This window comes from Macaca fascicularis, chromosome 7 (assembly GCF_037993035.2).
Source record: "Macaca fascicularis isolate 582-1 chromosome 7, T2T-MFA8v1.1".
NCBI lineage: Eukaryota > Metazoa > Chordata > Mammalia > Primates > Cercopithecidae > Macaca > Macaca fascicularis.
In genome coordinates this window covers 74,166,644-74,185,846 of record NC_088381.1, presented here as the reverse complement: position 1 = coordinate 74,185,846, position 19,203 = coordinate 74,166,644, and the positions used below count along the sequence as shown (strand labels likewise).

Here is a 19,203-nt window from a genome sequence, read left to right as displayed (position 1 = left end):
ACTAAAATATTTTGGAGATTATTTCATATTAGTACTATAGATCCTCTTCATTGTTGCTTATTTTAGTTATTAAACCTTTTTCTTATTGTGAAGTGTAACATACATGCAGAAAAGAGCATAAAATATGTACCTTAATATATTTTAATGAGTTATTATAAAGCAAACCTCTGGTATCATCTACTCAGGTCAAGAAATAGAACATTGGCTGGGTGCGGTGGCTCATGCCTGTAATCCCAGCACTTTGGAAGGCCAAGGCAGGAGAATCGCTTGAGCCCTGGAATTTGAGACCAGCCGGGCAACATGGCAAAATCCTATCTCTACAAAAAATACAAAAATTAGCCAGGCTTGATGGCATGTGCCTGTAGTCTCAGCTACTTGGGAGGCTGAGGTGGGAGGATTGCTTGGGAAGCAGAGGTCACAGTGAGTTGAGACTGTACCACTGCACTCCAGCATGGGCAACAGAGGGAGACCCTGTCTCAAAAAAAAAAAAAAAAAAAAAAAAAGAAAAAAGAAAAAAAATATTGCCATCTCACTAGAAGCTTCCCAGGGGCCCCTTTCTAATCACAATTCTCTGGGAAGAGTGGCAACCACTCTCTTGACTTTTATGGTAGCCACTTCATTGCATTTATTTATGCTTTTATCACCTAAACGTGCATCCTCAACACCATAGTTTCATTTTGCCTGATTCTAAACTGTACATAAGGGGAACCATGCAGTGTTAACTCTATAGCTGCCCTCTTTTGCTCAACATTGTTCACGAGATTTATCCATTTTGCTGTGTGTAGCTGCAGTTTGTTCATTTTTTGTTGCTGTATAGTATTCCATTGAATAAATATAGTACAATTTATCTGTTCTACTACTGATTAACATTTAGTTGTTTTGTGTTTGGGGCTATTCAAAATCATGTCGCTATTACCATTCATGCACATGTTTCCTGGAACACACTTGCTTGCAAATCTATGGGTACATTCCTAGAAGTAGAGTGACAAACTCAAGCTGGCTTGCTTAGGAGTTTCCTAGTTTTAGCACTGAAAAATCTCACATCCCAGGAAACCCCTCAGTCAGGCAAACAGGTATGGTTTGTCACCCTATCACCTAGCAGTGTAAATACTGTGTCATAGGATACAAATTATTGTCAACTTTACTAGATAATACCAAACCATTTTCCAGAGTGGTTGTACCAGTTTTCATTGCTAAATGCAATGTATGGGAGTACTGATTATTCCACATCCTCACTATCACTTGGTGTGGTCAGTCTTTTTAATTTTACTCATCCTAGTGAATGTGTTGTGCTACTTCACTGTGATTTTAGTTTGCACTTCCCTGTAGACTAATGATGGTGAGCACCTTTTCATGTTTATTGGCTATTTAAATAATCTTTTTTTGTGAATAGCCTGTGCAATACTCTTGCCTGTTTTGTACTGGATTATCTCTCTTTTTCTTAAGAATCTGGGCTGGGCGCGGTGGCTCAAGCCTGTAATCCCAGCACTTTGGGAGGCCAAGACGGGTGGATCACAAGGTCAGGAGATCGAGACCATCCTGGCTAACCCGGTGAAACCCCGTCTCTACTAAAAAATGCAAAAAACTAGCCGGGCGAAGTGGCGGGCGCCTGTAGTCCCAGCTACTCGGGAGGCTGAGGCAAGAGAATGGCGTAACCGGGAGGTGGAGCTTGCAATGAGCTAAGATCCGGCCACTGCACTCCAGCCTGGGCGACAGAGCAAGACTCCGTCTCAAAAAAAAAAAAAAGAATCTGTAGTAATTTTTCATATATTCTGGACACAAACCATTAGTGGGTTTTATGTGTTTTGCAAATAACTTCTACCTATCTATGTGGCTTGATGATCTTTCATCCTCTTAATGATGTCTTTGAATGATTTGAAATTCCTAATTTTAATGTAGCCAAATTTATTCAATGTTTTAGAATTGTAAGTACTTTTTGTGTCTTATTTGAAAAGTCTTTCTCTACCCAGAGGTGATAAAGGTATTGTTTATATTATTTTCTTTTTCTTTTTTTTGAGACAGCATCTCGCTCACTGTGTCACCCAGGCAGGAGTGCAATGGTGCAATTTCAGCTCACTGCAACCTCTGCCTCCCAGGTTCAAGCAATTCTCCTGCTTTAGCCTCCCAAGTAGCTGGGACTACAGGCACACGCCACCATGCCTAGCTAATTTTTGTATTTTGGTTTTTGTGGAGATGGGGTTTCTACATGTTGCCCAGGATGGTCTCAAACTCCTGAGCTCACAAGCAATCTGCCTGCCTTGGCCTCCCAAAGTGCTGGGACTACAGGTGCACACCATCATGCCCAGCTAATTTTTTTTTTTTTTTTTTTTTTTGTATTTCTACTACAGACGGGGTTTTGCCATGTTGGCCACACTTGTCTTGAACTTCTAGCTTCAAGTGATCCACTTGCCTTGACCTCCCAAAGTGCTGGGATTACAGACATAAGCCACTGCCCCGGGCCTAAAGGCTGTATTATTTTCTAAAAGCTTTACTGCTTTGCCTTTCATATATTTACTTCTACAGTTCTTCTGGAATTTAGTTTTGTGTATGGCATGAGGCAGGGGTTAAGTTTTATTTTTGTCTCCATATAAACCACCACCACCACCACTTATTGAAATGACCACCCTTTCTCCAGTGCTCCGTAGTGCTGCCTCTGTAATGCATCAAGTGTCCATTTATGCCTGGGTCTATTTTCGTCTCTATATCCTGTTTCATTCACCTATTTTTCCTCTATTTTTCTTTCTGCTATTTCTATCTATCTATATTTCTATATTTCATCTATATTTCTATTATTCACTTATCTATTTTTTATCTTAATAAGTGCAGTTTTATAATAAATATTGATAGAGCAAGTTTGACCACTACATTCTTTTACAAGAGAAAATTGTCTATTCTTCACCTTTCTCATTTCCCTTTTTGGGGGGTTGTTCTTGATTTTGAACGAGGGTCTTGTTCCGTCACCGAGGCTGGAGTGTAGTGGTGTGATCATAGCTCACTGCAGCCTCAACCTCCTAGGCTCAAGTGATCCTCCTGCTTTGGCCTCTCAAAGTGCTAGGGTTACAGGCCTAAGCCACCACACTTGGCCTCTCTTTTGTTTTTTTAATGGTTGCAAAGTATTCTTTTGTATGAGTGTACCAGATATTTATTTATTTATTTATTTATTTATTTATTTATTTATTTATGACAGGGTTTCACTCCCGTCTCCCAGACTGGAGTGCAATGGCACAATCTCACCTCCCTGCAACCTCTGCTTCCTGGGCTCAAGTGATTCTCCTGCCTTAGCCTCCCAAGTAGTTGGGACTACAGGTGCAAGCCACTCTGCCTAATTTTTGTATTTTTTGTGGAAGTGGGGTTTTGCCATGTTCCCCAAGCTGGTCTTGAACTCCTGAGCTCAAGCAGTCCGCCCACCTTGGCCTCTTAAAGTGCTAGGATTATGGGCATGAGCCACCGCGCACTGCCCAGATTTTATTTAACCAATTATTCACCTCTGTGCATAATGCTACAGTGAACATTCTTCTTCTTCTTTTTTTTTTAATCCTAACTACTAGTCCACCAGGAGTGAACATTCTTATAGATATGTCTTTGTGATCTTGTGTGAATGCTGAGAGGATATCCTCTGTATTCGCTGCCTACAATAGCTAGCCTCTCTGCTCCTCTTGACCAAGTCCCATCCTTTGAAACTTTGCCCAAATGTCCCTTTCTTTGATAAAACCTTTGCTTACTCCCTAGCAAGTCAGTCGCTTCTTACCCTGAGTTTTCACAGTCCCTGATGGTCCCCACTGCTGTACTTATCACATCCTACTATGGTGGTTTCTTGTCATTCTCCCTTAGCAGACTATCAGCTTCTAGAGTGCAGGAGAGGAGAGGTGTTTTACTCATCTTTGTGCTTGGTACATTATGGGCATTCAGCAAATAATAATGAATAAATGAACACAGGAATGTAGGAATGAATGTATTACAACTAGCAGTCAAATGAATTACCACAGAAATGTAGGAATAAATGAACTCATCCTGGCAATTCAGAAAAGACACCTTTCTTTCCTGACCTTCCAATTCTGTTAGTTAACTGTATGTAATACAAATGCATTACTTACATTTTTTGTTTTTATGTCTCAGAGCTTATAAGTTTAAAAAAAATTTCCTCTTCATAACTATGTAATTTTGATATTGTTGCTAATAAATTGAAAAGATAAGACATGTGGAGAAAGGCGGAAAGAACAGATAAATCAATGGCAAAAGGAGAGAGATTTGAATCACACTTACCTGTAACCGGCTTAGGTGGTTTGATCTTCATTATGTAAACTGGAAGACTCAATTTAATGTCTCCTTTGAAACAAGCATTTGTATCCTAAAATAAGGAAAAGGCATAGTTAATAAGCCAAGAGAATAGAGGAAATAGAATAATTAAAAACACTAATTGTAAAAGAAAGTGGAAAAGGAGGGGAAAAAGAAGAAAAAGAGATAGGACAAATAGAAAGTAAATAGCAATATTGTAAAAGTAAATAGCAAGACTGTAGATTTAAACCCAAACATGTAAATAATCACATTAAATGTATATGGTCTACATAACCCCAATTAAAAGGCAAAGATTATCAGACTCTATAAAAAGGCTAGACCCTTGGTGACACATACTTGTAGTCCCAGCTACTCTGGAGGCTGAAGTGGGAAAAACGCTTGAGGCCAGGAGTTTGAGGTGGCAACATGCTATGATTGTGCCTGTGAATAGCCACTGCATTCCAGCCTGAGCAACATAGCGAGATTCCATCTTTGAAACAATTTTTTAGAAAGGGCAAGACCCAACTATATGAAGTCAAAAAGAAACTTTTTTTTTTTTTAAGACAGGATCTTGCTCTGTCACCCAGGCTGGAGTAGAGTGGAACAATCACAGCTCACTGCAGCATCGACCTTCTGAGCTTAAGCAATCCTCCCACCTCAGCCTTCTGAATAGCTGGGAACACAGGTGTGCACTACCACAACCGGCTAATTTAGTTTTGCAGAGACAAGGTCTCGCCATGCTGCTCGGGATGATCTTGAACTCCTGGGGTCACGTGATCCTCCTGCTTCTGCCTCCCAAAGTAATGGGATTACAGGTGTGAGCCACCACACATGACCAAGAAATTCATTTTATGAAACACTATCTGAAACCATAGGGAAAAAGAAGAAACTGATTATATTAAATATAATGACACAAATATGTATAAGAACAAAAGTACAGAAAAAGATATATCTTGCTAAAATGAATCAAAAGAAAGCTCGGGTGGCCATATTAGTATGTGACATAGAAGAATTCTGAACAAAGAATATCAGGAATCAAAGGGTCAGTAAATAATGACAAAACAATCAATTCATCCGAAGACAAAACATTCCAAATTGTTAAACATCTAATTACAAAGCTTCAAAATATATGAAGCAAAAATTTGTAAAAGTGAAAGAAGAAAAAGATAAATCTACAATCTTAGAAACTCCTTTTTCAATAAGTACAGAATAAGTAAACAGAAAAGCAGTAAGAATATAGTAAGGATATAAAAGGAAAAACAGGAAAGAGAAGACTTGAATAGCCTAACCAATAACAGCTTTATTGGTCTTGAAACATCCTTTTCAAATGCATATAAACATTTACCAAGATAATCGACATTGTGGGAATAAAATAAATTTAAATAAATTTAAAATAATTCAAATATATAAAGTATGTTTTCCCATCACAATTGATTTTCTTATCACAATGGATTTTATGAGAAGCCCATAAAAAAAAGCTATCTGTAACATTTCCAATATTTGGACACTAAATAACATACTTCTAAAACTCTACTAGTCGGCCGGAGCAGTGGCCCACGCCTATAATCTCAGCACTTTGGGAGGCCAAGGTGGGCAGATCACAAGGTCAGGAGTTCAAGACCAGCCTGGCCAAGATGGTGAGACCCTTCTCTACTAAAAATACAAAAATTAGCCATGCGTGGTGGCAGGCACCTGTAATCCCAGCTACTCAGGAAGCTGAGGCAGAGAATTGCTTGAACCTGGGAGACGGAGGTTGCAGTGAGCCAAGATTGCGCCAGTGCACTCCAGCCTGGGTGACAGAGCGATATTCCATGTCAGAAAAAAAAAAGAAAAGAGAAAAAAGGAAGAAATTAGAAGAGGAAACTAAACCCAAAGTGAGCAGAACAAAGGAAATAATAAAAACAAACTGGAAATCAGTGAGATAGAAAACAGAAAAACAATAGGGAAAAATATGGGAAACTAAAATCTTGTTCTTCTGAGAAGATGAATAAAATGGACAGACCTTTAGCCAAACTGATTAAGAAAAAAAGAGAAAAGACACAAATTACCAATATCAGGAATGAGAGGGATGACATCACAATAGATTTTAAAGACAATGAAGGGATAATAATGGAATGTTATGAACCACTTTAAGCCAATAAATTTGACAACTTAGACAAAATGAACAAATTACTCAAAAGACACAAGGTACAAAAGTTTGCTCAAGAAGAAATAGGTAACCTGAATAGTATTAAAGAAGTTGAATCTGTAGTTCCACAAAGAAAGCTCCAAGACTAGATGGACACATTAGTAGTAAAGTCTACTTAATATTTTAAGAAGAAATAATGCCCAGACTGGGCAATATATTTTTCTATAAAAAATTTTAAAAATTAGACAAGCATGGTGGCACACAACTGTAGTCTTAGCTATTTGGGAAGCTGAGGCGGGAGGATTGCTTGAGCCCAGGAGGTTGAGGCTGCAGTCAGCCATGATCATGCCATTGCATTCCAGCCTGAGTGACACAGTGAGCCCCTGTTTCAAAATGAAAAAAGAAGAAAAGAAAAAAATGTGCAAACAAATTGATAAGTAAAAAAATGCAAGTTTATAAGAAAATATACACAGTATGATGCCACGTATGTAGAAAAAAAATTCCAATTCCATGAAGCAAAACTATAGTTTTCAAAATAAATATAAGAATGTAAATATACACTAAAGATCTAGAAAACACACATCAACTGGGGCCGGGCGCGGTGGTCCACGCCTGTAATCCCAGCACTTTGGGAGGCTGAGGCAGGTGGATCACCTGAGGTCAGAAGTTTGCGACCAGCCTGACCAACATAGTGAAACCCTGTCTCTACTAAAAATACAAAAAACAAAACAAACACACACACACACATCAAGCTAATAATGGTGATTACCTCTGGAGAGGGCTGTTTATCTGAATTCCTGGACTTTTCTAAGAGTGATACATTCATATATTATTTGTATAATGTGAAATATAATGTAACTATTTTTATTTTTATTATTTTTTGTGAGACAGGGTCTTGCTCTGTCGCCCAGGCTAGAATGCAGTGGTGCAATCTCGACTCACTGCAGCCTCCACTCCAGGGCTCAAGCCATCCACCCACCTCAGTCTTTTGAGTAGCTGGGACCACAGCTACGTGCCACCACACCTGGCTAATTTTTTTTTTTTTTTTTTTTTAGACAGCTGTCTTCCAGCATGGAGTACAGTGGTGCGATCTCGGCTCACTGCAACCTCTGCCTCCCAAGTTCAAGTGATGTTCCTGCCTCAGCCTCCTGAGTAGCTGGGATTACAGGTGCACACCACCACATCCGGCTAATTTTTGTAGTTTTAGTAGAGATGGGGTTTCACCATGTTGGCCAGGCCGGTCTCGAACTCCTGACCTTGTGATCCGCCTGCCTTGGCCTCCCAAAGCGCTGGGATTACAGGCATGAGGCACCCCGCCTGGCCATATTTTGTTTTGTAGAGGCAAGGTTTCGCCATGTTGCCCAGGCTGGTCTCAAATTCCTGAACTCAAGAGATGCTCCTGCCTTAGGCTCCCAAAGTGTTGGGATTACAGACATGAGCCACCCCGCCTGGCCTAATGTAACTTTAAAAGGGAAAAAAGAAAGGGCTCTAGCGAGAGACTTCCATTTCAGAAATTCATCACTACTCTACTGACATGCCTGAGTCCTCCAAGAGCCATGCCTTCTGAAGACATGGTGTGTTCCTGGTCTCAGAGGAAGAGCCAGGAAGCTCCAGGAAACCTGCGCTGTTCTCTAAGGTATTCCAAAACAAACACAAAATCCCCAAGTCACTCGGCTTGGTGAATTGGGCTGTTATTTTGGTAGGGGCAAATCCAGGATTCATGGGACGCTTTTTTAAGAAAAAGAAGACAGAACTATAAACACAAAATGCCCCTAGCCACTGTAATTCTATCTAATATGGGGGAAATTGTGACAGAGGAAAGCTAGAGTGAAGAGGTAGTGGTATTAAGTGATTACAGTTAAAATATGTTACCTTTGCTAATTTTACAAAAACGTATAACCATATGAACACATTGCTAGGGCCCCTTCCAGAGGCCCAAGTGAGGCGCCCTGAAATTTAAGCTCCCTTAACTTCAGGTAAAGCCACGTCTGGCCAAATGACTTGGGTCAACTATTCTCAGGGTTGGGAGGTCATCTTCAATGAATATGAGGCACAAGATTAAGTCACTGAGAATTGAAAATAGTGCCCAGGTGTGACATTTTATTAGCATATTTGACATTTAAGGTAAATTTCAAGTAAAAATAAAAATCTTGGGCCCAGTATGGTGACTCATGCCTGTAATCCCAGCATTTTGGGAGGCCGAGGCAGGCGGATCACCTGAGGTCGGGAGTTCAAGACCAGCCTGATGAACATGGAGAAACCCCATCTCTACTAAAAATCCAAAATTAGCCGGGCGTGGTGGTGCACACCTGTAATCCTAGCTACTCGGGAGGCTGAGGCAGGAGAATCGCTTGAACCTGGGAGGGAGAGGTGGCAATGAGCCAAGGTTGTGCCATTGCACTCCAGCCTGGGCAACAAGAGCAACAAGAATGAAACTCTGTCTCCAAAAAAAAAAAAGAATTAATAATTTTTTTTAAATCTCTAAAATGCAACCTTAAGTCTCTCTGGAGATTTTCTTTAAAGTTTCTTACCATTTCTAACTGATCTGCAGAAGTGAGACCAAGGGTGTTCTGAGGAGAAAAATGAGAAATTAATTCACAATAGGTTTGATATATGTTTACCATCCCCTTTAATCTTCTGGCATGCTCTCTCTTCCCCTCAATTACTCTTGTGAGTGAATTCATGCAATAGATATAGAGGGTCAGTATTTGTGTGGACCTCTGGTCTGCAGAAATTCAACACACGATCCCTATTTTCCAGGATTTTAAAAAGTAGTTGGGGAAATAGGAAATAGTTAATAATAAGAGGAAATCTGAATGAATAGAGTTGAGGAGATCAGTCAGAACACCATTTCAAGAATCTAAATTGAGGGAAATATTTCTGATTGGCAAAACATAACGGTGATGTTGAGAATTACATTTAAGTAACTCTAAATATAATTCATAGTAAAAGAACTACCACTGTAACTGGCATTCATTGGCTGCTTCTTGGTGTATGAAAAAGAAGTGAATTATGGTGAGAAACCACCCTATTCAAGGTGCTTTTCCTATTTGGATAACAAATTAGTCCAAACAAAAATATATCTTTTGAGTACCAAGTATGATACTACGGAATTTGTTGATAAAAAGCAAAAGGTATGGTCTTAACAATCTAGAAATTTATTATCCATTGAAGACAAGAGGATTTTCCTGTATAACAAGATAACTAAAAACCTAGGTAGTAGGTGAGAGGTGTCAAAAAATGGGTATAAATAATAACATTCTATAATAGCTTAGAGGAGGAAGATCTCTGGGCTAGTAACTTTCCCAGGGACATAGGACTACACTCCATTATGAAGACATTCACTGAGGAGAAAGGCATTTATTCAAAGCCACTTGTGCTCAGCAGTGAATGTAACTCTCAATCTTGGTCTCCTACATTAATAATTTCACTAACTTATTTAGCACCCAATACAATGTGTTTTAAAGGGGTGCTCAGTTAATATCAATATATTCATGTTGGTGGTTTAAAAGTAAAAATAATAAGCATACACTGTATAGATAAGCAAATTAAGTCTTAATATTTACTGAGCAATTACATTTTAAAAACACAGCAAGCACAGGCCGGGTGCGGTGGCTCACGCCTGTAATCCCAGCACTTTGGGAGGCCGAGGCGGGCAGATCACGAGGTCAGGAGATCGAAACCATCCTGGCTAACACAGTGAAACCTCGTCTCTACTAAAAATACAAAAAAATTAGCCAGGCGTGGCGGTGTGTGCCTGTAGTTCCAGCTACTCAGGAGTAGCTGAGGCAGGAGAATTGCTGAGAATCTCCTACAGAGGCAGGAGAATTGCTTGAACCCGGGAGGCGGAGGTTGCAGTGAGCATCACTGCACTCTAGCCTGGGCAACAGAGCGAGACTCAAAAAACAAAATCAAAAACAAAAACAGAAACAAAAAATAGCACAAGGCTCAGGCATCATATGTAAATAAACTGAAATGGTAGACTTTCTACTTTCTAAGGATAATAGAAAATATATATATATATATTTCTGTATATTGAGAACAACCTCTTTATATCATAGTCTGGAAAATTTAATGGAATTTGAGGCATGAAAAGATTATTTTAGCCAGGAGGGAAAAAAGATTACCAGTGAAGCAGGAGTCAGGACAAAAGACCCTCCTTCCAGAGAAATGCCTGGGAGTGGTCTCAGTGGAGAGGCAACTCCTAGACTAGAGAGATACTGAGATTCCCACTACTGAAGACACCTTTACTTTTTAATATATTATTTTAACCAAAGGAAACTGACTTGGCAGACAGGGGCCAATATTCCTGTTGTCCTCTCTATAATAGCCCAGAGGCCTCATTCATCATAAATTTCCAAGGACTTGGGCTAGATGTGGGTCAGGGGTAGGGAGAAACATATCGGCTGAAAGCAGAGATACTTCCTACCAGTTGCAGCTGTCTGACTTTTTTCTTTGGATTTGAAGTGAGTTGGGGGTTCTCTACTTTCTTGAGCCAAGTCTCCTTGGGCAATTTATACACATCCAGCCAAATATCTCCGGCTCCTGCATTGGGAAACCAGAGAACCATTGAGCAACTGTAAGACAGCCACAAGTTTCCTCTGAGAAATGGCCTGTTTTCTTCTCAGAACTGCTGGGAAAGAGATCAGCCACCTCCGTAGCAGGCAACTTTGACACACTGAAGGAGAAGTAGTTCTGCAATGGTTATTGCAAGTCCTCGTGCCCCACATAACTTTCCCATGGAGAGTTATCCCCTCAACCCACCATCACCTATCTAAGGGAAACAGGGGCTTCTCACACTAACAGCACTCATGCAACATGATGTTTTAACCAAATTGCCCTGCCTAGCCCCCATGTTTTCTATGTTGCAAATGGTAAATTCCATTGACATTAAAAAAAAATATGGGGCTGGGCATGGTGGCTCATGCCTGTAATCTCAGCACTTTGCGGGGCCGAGGTGGGCGGATCACCTGCAGTCAGGAGTTCAAGATCAGCCTGGCCAACATGGTGAAACCCCATCTCTACTAAAAATACAAAAATTAGCCAGGCGTGGTGATATGTGCACCTGTAATCCCAGCTACTCAGGAGGCTGAGGCAGGAGAATTGCTTGAACCCAGTGGGTAGAGGTTGCAGTGAGCCGAGATCAGGCCACTGCACTCCAGCCTGGGCAACAGAGTGAAACTCTGTCTCAAAAAAAAAAAAAGAAATGCTTCATGAATTTGTGTGTCATCCTTGCAGAGGAGCCATGCTAATCATCTCTGTATCGTTCCAGCTTTAGTATATGTGCTGCTGAAGCGATCACATCCACTGACATTTTGCCTTTAGTTTTACCTGTCTGGGGAGGAAAGCAGCACATACAGAATCAGTAACTGAGAGGAGTGTGTCTGAGGAAGGGTTAGAATTGGGAAAGATGTACCTAAAGAATTCTTCTGACCAATATTTGAGGATATGTTAACCTGGGAAAGTTTGTTCTCCCACGGTATGGGATCCTGGCTAAATTTTTTCTTAAAAAGTAATCTTCTGGTCACCTTAATTTCAGACTTCTGGCCTCCAGGACTCTAAGGGAATAAATATCTATTGTTTTAAGCTGCCCAGTTTGTGGTACTTTGTTATGACAGCCTCAGGAAACCAGTACAGATGGTGCAAAAGTTTCCTTGAATACATAAAGCATTATAAAATGCATATCCTTGGCCAAGTGTGGTGGCTCATGTCTGTAATCCTAGCATTCGAAGGCCAAGGCGGGCAGATCACCTCAGGTCAGGAGTTCGAGACCAGCCTGGCCGACACGGTGAAACCCTGTCTCTACTAAAAATATAAAAATTAGCCGGGCGTGCTGGCAGGCACCTGTAATCTCAGCTGCTTCGCAGGATGAGGCAGGAGAATCGCTTGAACCTGGGAGGCAGAGGTTGCAGTGAGCTGAGATCATGCCACTGCACTCCAGCCTGGGTGACAGAGCAAGACTCCTCAAAACAATAATAATAATAATAATAAAAAATAAATAAATAAATAAAATGCATATCTTCCTTAAATACCTGACATTGGAAGGGGCTTGGACAACAGTATAAAATAGAGGCCCATATACCATATATCTAAATATTTAAAGGTTAAAAATCAAGGCAACAAGCATTTGTATAAAATATGTTCTATTATCCCAGTGATAACTGCAGCAGGCAAGATCCAATGATGAGTGCTAAGATTGGTGGGTAAAACATTAAAGAGAAACAGCACATCAGCATCATCTCAAAGTATCTCCCTCAAGTGTTTATTAACTACTGTGGTGGTTTTAACACGTGTCCAAAAATTCTTTGATTCTCTTACCTCCAGGAGGTGATACTTTTTTTTTTTTTTTTTTTTTTCAGATGGAGTTTCGCTCTTTGTTGCCCAGGCTGGAGTGCAGGGGCACAATCTCAGCTCACTGCAACCTCCACCTCCCAGGTTCAAGCGGTTCTTCTGTCTCAGCCTCCCCAGTAGCTGGGATTACAGGTGCCCACCACCACCTCCAGCTCATTGTTGTATTTTTAGTAGAGATGGGGCTTCACCATGTTGGCCAGGTTGGTGTTGAACTCCTGACCTCAGGTGATCCGCCTGCCTCGGTCACCCAAAGTGCTGAGATTATAAGCGTGAGCCACCACATCCGGTCCAGGAGGTGGTACTTCTTTTTTTTTTTTTGAGACGGAGTCTTGCTCTGTCACTCAGGCTGGAGTGCAATGGCACAATCTCGGCTCACTGCAACCTCCGCCTCCCAGGTTCAAGCAATTCTCCTGTCTCAGCTCCCTAAGTAGCTGGGATTACAGGTGTGCACCACCACGCCCGGCTAATTTTTGTATTATTATTATTTTTTAGTAGAGACGGGGTTTCACCATGTTGGTCAGGCTGGTCTCGAACTCCTGACCTTGTGATCCGCCCGCGTTGGCCTCCCAAAGTGCTCCTTTCCCGGCCAGGAGGTGGTATTTCTATCATTTCCCCTTGAGTGTGGTCTGGACCTAGTGACTTGCTCCTTACAGAGGATATGCAGGGAAAAACAGTAGCTCTACAGTGGAGAAACCTGGCGGACACCACTTCAAGTGATCAAGGTTAATATCAGAAGTAGTGAGTAACGCTGCTATAATGTATCCCTTGATATCATGCAATGAGAAAAGCACGTCACCTCTGTTGCATCTTCCCCCAAATCCTTAACCCCAGTTGAATCATGAGAAAAATATCAGACAAGTTGAAATTGGGGGATATTCTACCAAATACCTGACTGGTACTTTTTAAAAATGTTAAGGCCTTGAAAAATGAGGAAAGGCCAAGAAACCATCCCAGATAGGAGGAGACTAAGGAGACACAATGACTAAATATAATATGGTATCCCAGATTGAACTTTGGAGCAAAAAAACCCAAAAAACCAAAAAGATGAGTGGAAAAACTAGTGAAATTTAAAACAAAATCTGTAGTTAAGAGTTAATTAATAGTACTGTACCAATGTCATTTGCTTAGTTTTGACAAACGTGGTGTGGCCATGTTGAACATTAATATTAGGGAAGCTGGGTGAAGGGCATAAAGGAACTCTGTAATTTCTTTGCAACTCTTCTTTAAATTGAAAATAATTTCTAAATAAAAGATTTGGAGGGACAAAAGCAATCATTTGGAAGAGACTGAAAATCTGAACCTTAACAGTCTTTGGTTAATCTTGCCTTGTAGGAGGAAGGCTGCAAAGTCTCCTCCTTGAGAGACCTCCATCTTTATACAGGTAGTTTGCTTGCTGGTATCATCCTGAAAACAAAAGAGATGTCGATAGAGTAGGCATAGCCTGCCAACAGAGAATGTATTTCAGGGCTCTCTGTGGTTTGCACCCAGGAGCAGAGATCCTTTTAAAGCTTGGGACATGAAAAGATGCTTCAAACTGCTTCATACTTCCCATTTTTGTACAGGAATTGGACAAGATGGTATGTAAAGAAGTAGAACTCGCTTTTCTATGTAAGGTTTTTGAACTTATTTCCTGGTCTCTTAAATACTCCTGGTGACTTCTGGCATACTATTGGATCTCCTGGTCAGGTGTGCAAACCCTAAAGCCTATGCTGGCATCCAATTATTCAACTGAATTGAAATAAATTCTACATGACACTGAAAACTCTGGTAGTTGCTGGACAAAAGGCTCTATCTAGACTGTGGTAGAGACTGAATGTAATCCTAGTATGAAACCTGCTCAAATTGTGGATAAGGTCAGAGAGGCTCAATGTGAATGGTTATGCTTTTTTTTTTTTAATTTTTAAAAATTTTAGGAGAGATGGAGTCTCACTTTGTTGCCCAGGCTGGTCTTGAACTCCTGGCTTGCAAGTGATCTTCCCAAGTTGGCCGCTGAAAGTGCTGGGAATATAGGGGCATGAGTCACCATGCCCCGACTAATATATCTCCTAAGTCTCTTAATTTATATTAGCTCCCTTGTTTGTTTTTCTGTTTGCCATTTATTTGTTGAAGAAACCATGTCATTTGCCCTATGGAATTTTTCACATTGTGAACTGAACTGATTGCATCTCCATGGTTCCTGTATTTCCTGTAAACTGATAATCAGATCTACAGCTTTGACTAGGTTTAGGTTCAATGTTTTGGGAAGAACACTCCACAGGTGCACTGTGTCCTTCCTACTGCATCATATCAGAAGGCCCATAATAGCTGGTTGTCTCTCTTTTAGTAATGTTAAGGTTGACAATTGAGAACAGTTATCATCCTGACTCCTTTATTACAAACTTCCCCATCAGCCATTGGTGGTTATTGCCTAGACCATTCTTTGTAATAGGGAACAAGAGTAGGATACCTCAGTTCTATCATTCCTTCTGCATTTGTTAGAATTCTTCTATAAGGAAGATCTTTCCATCATTAACTATTTGGTTGCCTTGAAATTTGGTTGCCCATATGAAAAAGTCAGGATAAAAGCTTGATTCTTTCCCTTATCAGTTTTCAGAATACTGAGTTTGTGCCCTCACAACTTCCAAAGGCGATAATAAAGTATTTAAAATATATGATTATGAATTAATGGATTTTAAACATTTTTGGGTGTTTTAATCCACCAACAGTACTTTTTTTGTAACGTCGCTGATAATTTGAATATCATAGTTATGCTGGTCTCATAAAATGAGTTGTGGGACATTCCCAGTATTTTTTTTTCTTAGGAGAGTTTATTTAAAGATAAAATTTAAATATAGGTAAAGGCACAGGTATTAAATGCATAACTTGATGAGTTTTGACAAACTTATACATCCATGTAACTAATACCCAGTCAAAGTATAGGACGTTACCATTATCCTAGAAAGTTACCTTATGCCTATTTGAGCCAATTACACTTCCATATGCAACCAATGTTCTGCTTTCCATCACTAACACAGATAAATTTCACCTGGTCTTAAGTTTCATATAATTAGAATGTACTCTTTTGTGTCTGGCTTCTGTCATTCAACTTGATGTTTCTGAGTTTCATCTGCTGTGTTGTTTTTAATCATCAGTTGTTTCTTATTTATTATTGCTGATTAGTGTTCCATTGACTTAGTCTACCACAAATTTTTATTTGTTCTCTAATTATGTTTTTTTGTTGTTTTTGTTTTGAGATGGAGTCTCGCTCTGTCATCCAGGCTGGAGTGCAGTGGTGCAATCTCAGCTCACTGCAATCTCTGCCTCCCGGGTTCAAGCAATTCTCCTGTCTCAGCCTCCCAAGTAGCTGGGACTACAGGTGTGTGCCACCACACCCGGCTAAGTTTTTGTATTTTTAGTAGAGATGGGGTTTCACCATGTTAGCCAGGATGGTCTTGTTCTCCTAACCTCATGATCCACCCACCTCAGCCTTCCAAAGTACTGGGATTACAGGCATGAGCCACTGTACCTGGCCTTGATTATGTTTTTTTTTTTTTTTTAATTACAAATACAGCTGCTAAGAACATCTTGTACAAATTTTTTTGTGAACAAATGTTTTCATTTCTTTTGGGTAAATTTCTAACAATGGGCTTGATGTATCACAGGTTTAACTTTGTAAGAAACTACCTCACCTGTAATCTCAGCACTTCGGGAGGTCAAGGTGGGAGGACTGCTTGGGTCCAGGAGTTCAAGACCAGTCTGGGCAATGGGGTGAAACCCTGTCTCCTTTTGTAAATGTCAGTTTAAGTCTTTTGTCATCTTTTATTGGATCTTTTTATTATTGATTTGGAGTTCTTTGGATATTCTGGATACAAATACATTAAAGGATATAGAAATATATATAAAGGATATATAAAAAACTGATACTTTCTCCCAGTCTGTGGCTTGTTTTTATATTTTCTTATTCTATTTATTATTATTATTATTATTTAAGGCCTTTATTAGCAGTTTGTAGTTTGGCTTTTTAAAAACCAGATGCTGCACTGATAATGTAATTAGTTCTGGTTATCTGGTTAACAGGCAAAAAATAAATAAATAAATAAATAAATAAATAAATAAATAAATAAATAAATCACCCCCACCTTGCCCAGCCTCAGGAGCCAAGGCATTCTCAGCTGGTGGATCCCTTGCTTTTGTCTCTGCCACATTGGGGTTTAGGATTTCATGGACACCTACACCTGTAACTGAAGTTGCAGTTGCTGACCTTGTGTCTCATCTTGATTTTCCTTCTCCTCTTCATTGCTGACCTCTCTAAGCTGTCTTTGGTGAGAAGGGGCCCTGGAGAATTGTGGTCTAGGATTGTGTCACTGGTCCACCTTGTTCTCCTGCACCCTGGTTGTCAGCACCTCCATCACTTCTCCCTGCAAAGGACGGCTGCAATACGGTGGGCACCTGGTTGTCACAGCCACAATAGTGGTGCACCACAATAACGTGGGTACCCACAGGGTCGCCACAAGCTAGAAACCCATGCCTGGGCCAGCTGTTGAGCCTGGCCTTCAGGAACACTCTCTGACCCTTGGTCCTTTCCCCACTCTCACTATTCTGATAATTCAGCTGGTGAGTGAGTGGAGGACTGGCCCTATGATGCAGACAGCATTCATAATGGTTAGTCTGCTGCAGATCTACTGCCTTGCATGGGAATGCAATTAGAGCCTGTAACATTTGCGACCTCCATACCCTTCAATAACCTCAAACTCCATCTACTACACTGGGAAAGCACTTCCTGGGGTTATTCTTCTATGACTGTCTGCTGTCCAAATACACCTCCTTGATGTCCTTTCTGTTGATGAAACCATATCCATTCCTGACATTGAATTATTTGTTTCTGAAATTTTCACTGCAATGACCCTCTTGTCCTAGCCACCCTAGCAACCACTTTTTGTGGTACGGATGTGGGCACTGCTGAGGACTGGCAGCTGCTGGGTCTCAGCCTCCTTGCTCAGGGTTGTGGTGATGGTGACTGGGGCCAGCTGCGACAGCTGTAGCTCCTCCAGGGTGTGACTGTCACTAGGCCAGGTGGAGGTGGGGCTGTTCAGGGCTCTCTGGGGTCTGCTCTCTGCTCCTGCTACTGACTGAACTCTAATAGCATCTTTTGATGAGCAGAAATTTAAAATTTTTTAACAGCTTTATTAGAGGTATCATGACATAACAGCATGTTTGAAGTATACAATTAGATAAGTTTTGACATATGTGTACCTCTTGAAACCAACACCACAGTCAAGACAGTGAACATATCCATCACCTCCAAATGTTTCTTCCTGCCTGTGTTGTATTGCCCCAGGCAACAACAGATCTGTTTTCCATCACTAGATTAGTTTGCATTTTCTACAGTTTTATAAAAATGGAACCATACAGTTATGTATTTTTTATCTGACTTCTTTCACTTAACATAATTATTTTGAAATTCATACATGTTGTTATATGCATTAATAGTTCACTCCCTTTTATTGAATAGTATATCCCACTGTATGGATACACCACAATTACTTATCCATTCACCTGTTGATGGACATTTGGATGGTTTCCGGTTTTTGGCTATTACAAATAAAGCTGCAATGAACATTCATGTACAAGCCTTGGTATGGGCATACACTTTCATTTCTCCTGGGTAAATACTTAGGAGTGGAATGGCTGGATCACATGGTAAGTACATGTTTAACTTTTGAAGGAACTGCCAAAGTGGTTGTACTATTATACTTTACCACCAGCAGGGCATAGGAAGAGTTCCAATTGTTGCATATCTTTGCCAACACTTGGTATGGTGAGTGTTTTTATTTATTTTTTATTTTCCTTTTTTTATTTTTATTTTTTATTATTTTTTTTATTTGTGTGTGTGTGTGTCTATGTGTTTTGAAACAGACTTGCTCTGTCACCCAGGCTGGAGTGTAGCGGCGCAATCTCAGCTCACTTCAACCTCTGCCTCCCGGGTTCAAATGATTCTCGTGTCTCAGCCTCCTGAGCTGGGATGTAGATGCCTGCCACCATGCTCAACTAAGTTTTGTATTTTTAGTAGAGATGGGGTTTCACCATGTTGGCTAGGGTGGTCTCAAACTCCTGACCTTAAGTGATCCACCTGCCTGCCTCCCAAAGTGCTAGGATTAAAGGCATGAGCCAACGTGCCTGACCTATTTTTGGTGAGTGTTTTTAATTTGAGGATTCTAATACATGTGTAATTATATCTCATTGTGATTTTAATTTCCACCTCCCTAATGACTAATGATTTTGAGCATCTTATTTGCCTTCCATATATCTTCTTTGGTGAATTATTTTCAAATCCTTTGTCCATTAAAAAAAAAGTTACATCGTTTCCTTGTTTTGAGAGTTCTTTATATAGTCCAGTTACAAGTCCCTTATCATATATGTCATTTTCAATGAATTCTCCCAGTCTATGGGTTGTATTTTCATTCTGTTAA

General features: G+C 40.3%; 1 protein-coding gene and 1 non-coding gene across 5 annotated transcripts in view; both read right to left on the bottom strand.

Annotated features, from left to right (window-relative positions):
* Positions 1 to 19,203, bottom strand: part of WDR93 (WD repeat domain 93) — a 51,280-nt gene that overhangs the window by 16,859 nt on the left and 15,218 nt on the right. For all 4 annotated transcript variants that reach the window (XR_012415378.1, XM_045395985.2, XM_073996707.1 and 1 more), the window contains 4 exons: positions 14,080 to 14,158; positions 10,833 to 10,948; positions 8,935 to 8,973; positions 4,264 to 4,348 (listed from right to left, as the gene is read on the bottom strand). Coding sequence is in view for 2 of the 4 variants with exons in the window: in XM_045395985.2 (XP_045251920.2) it covers positions 4,264 to 4,348; positions 8,935 to 8,973; positions 10,833 to 10,948; positions 14,080 to 14,158 (319 nt within the window). In the remaining 2 variants the exon portion in view is untranslated. The remainder of the gene's footprint in view (positions 1 to 4,263; positions 4,349 to 8,934; positions 8,974 to 10,832; positions 10,949 to 14,079; positions 14,159 to 19,203) is intronic.
* LOC123574742 (U6 spliceosomal RNA) lies at positions 11,599 to 11,705 on the bottom strand. Its single transcript, XR_006699946.1, has one exon. It is a non-coding gene; the product is annotated as a U6 spliceosomal RNA (small nuclear RNA).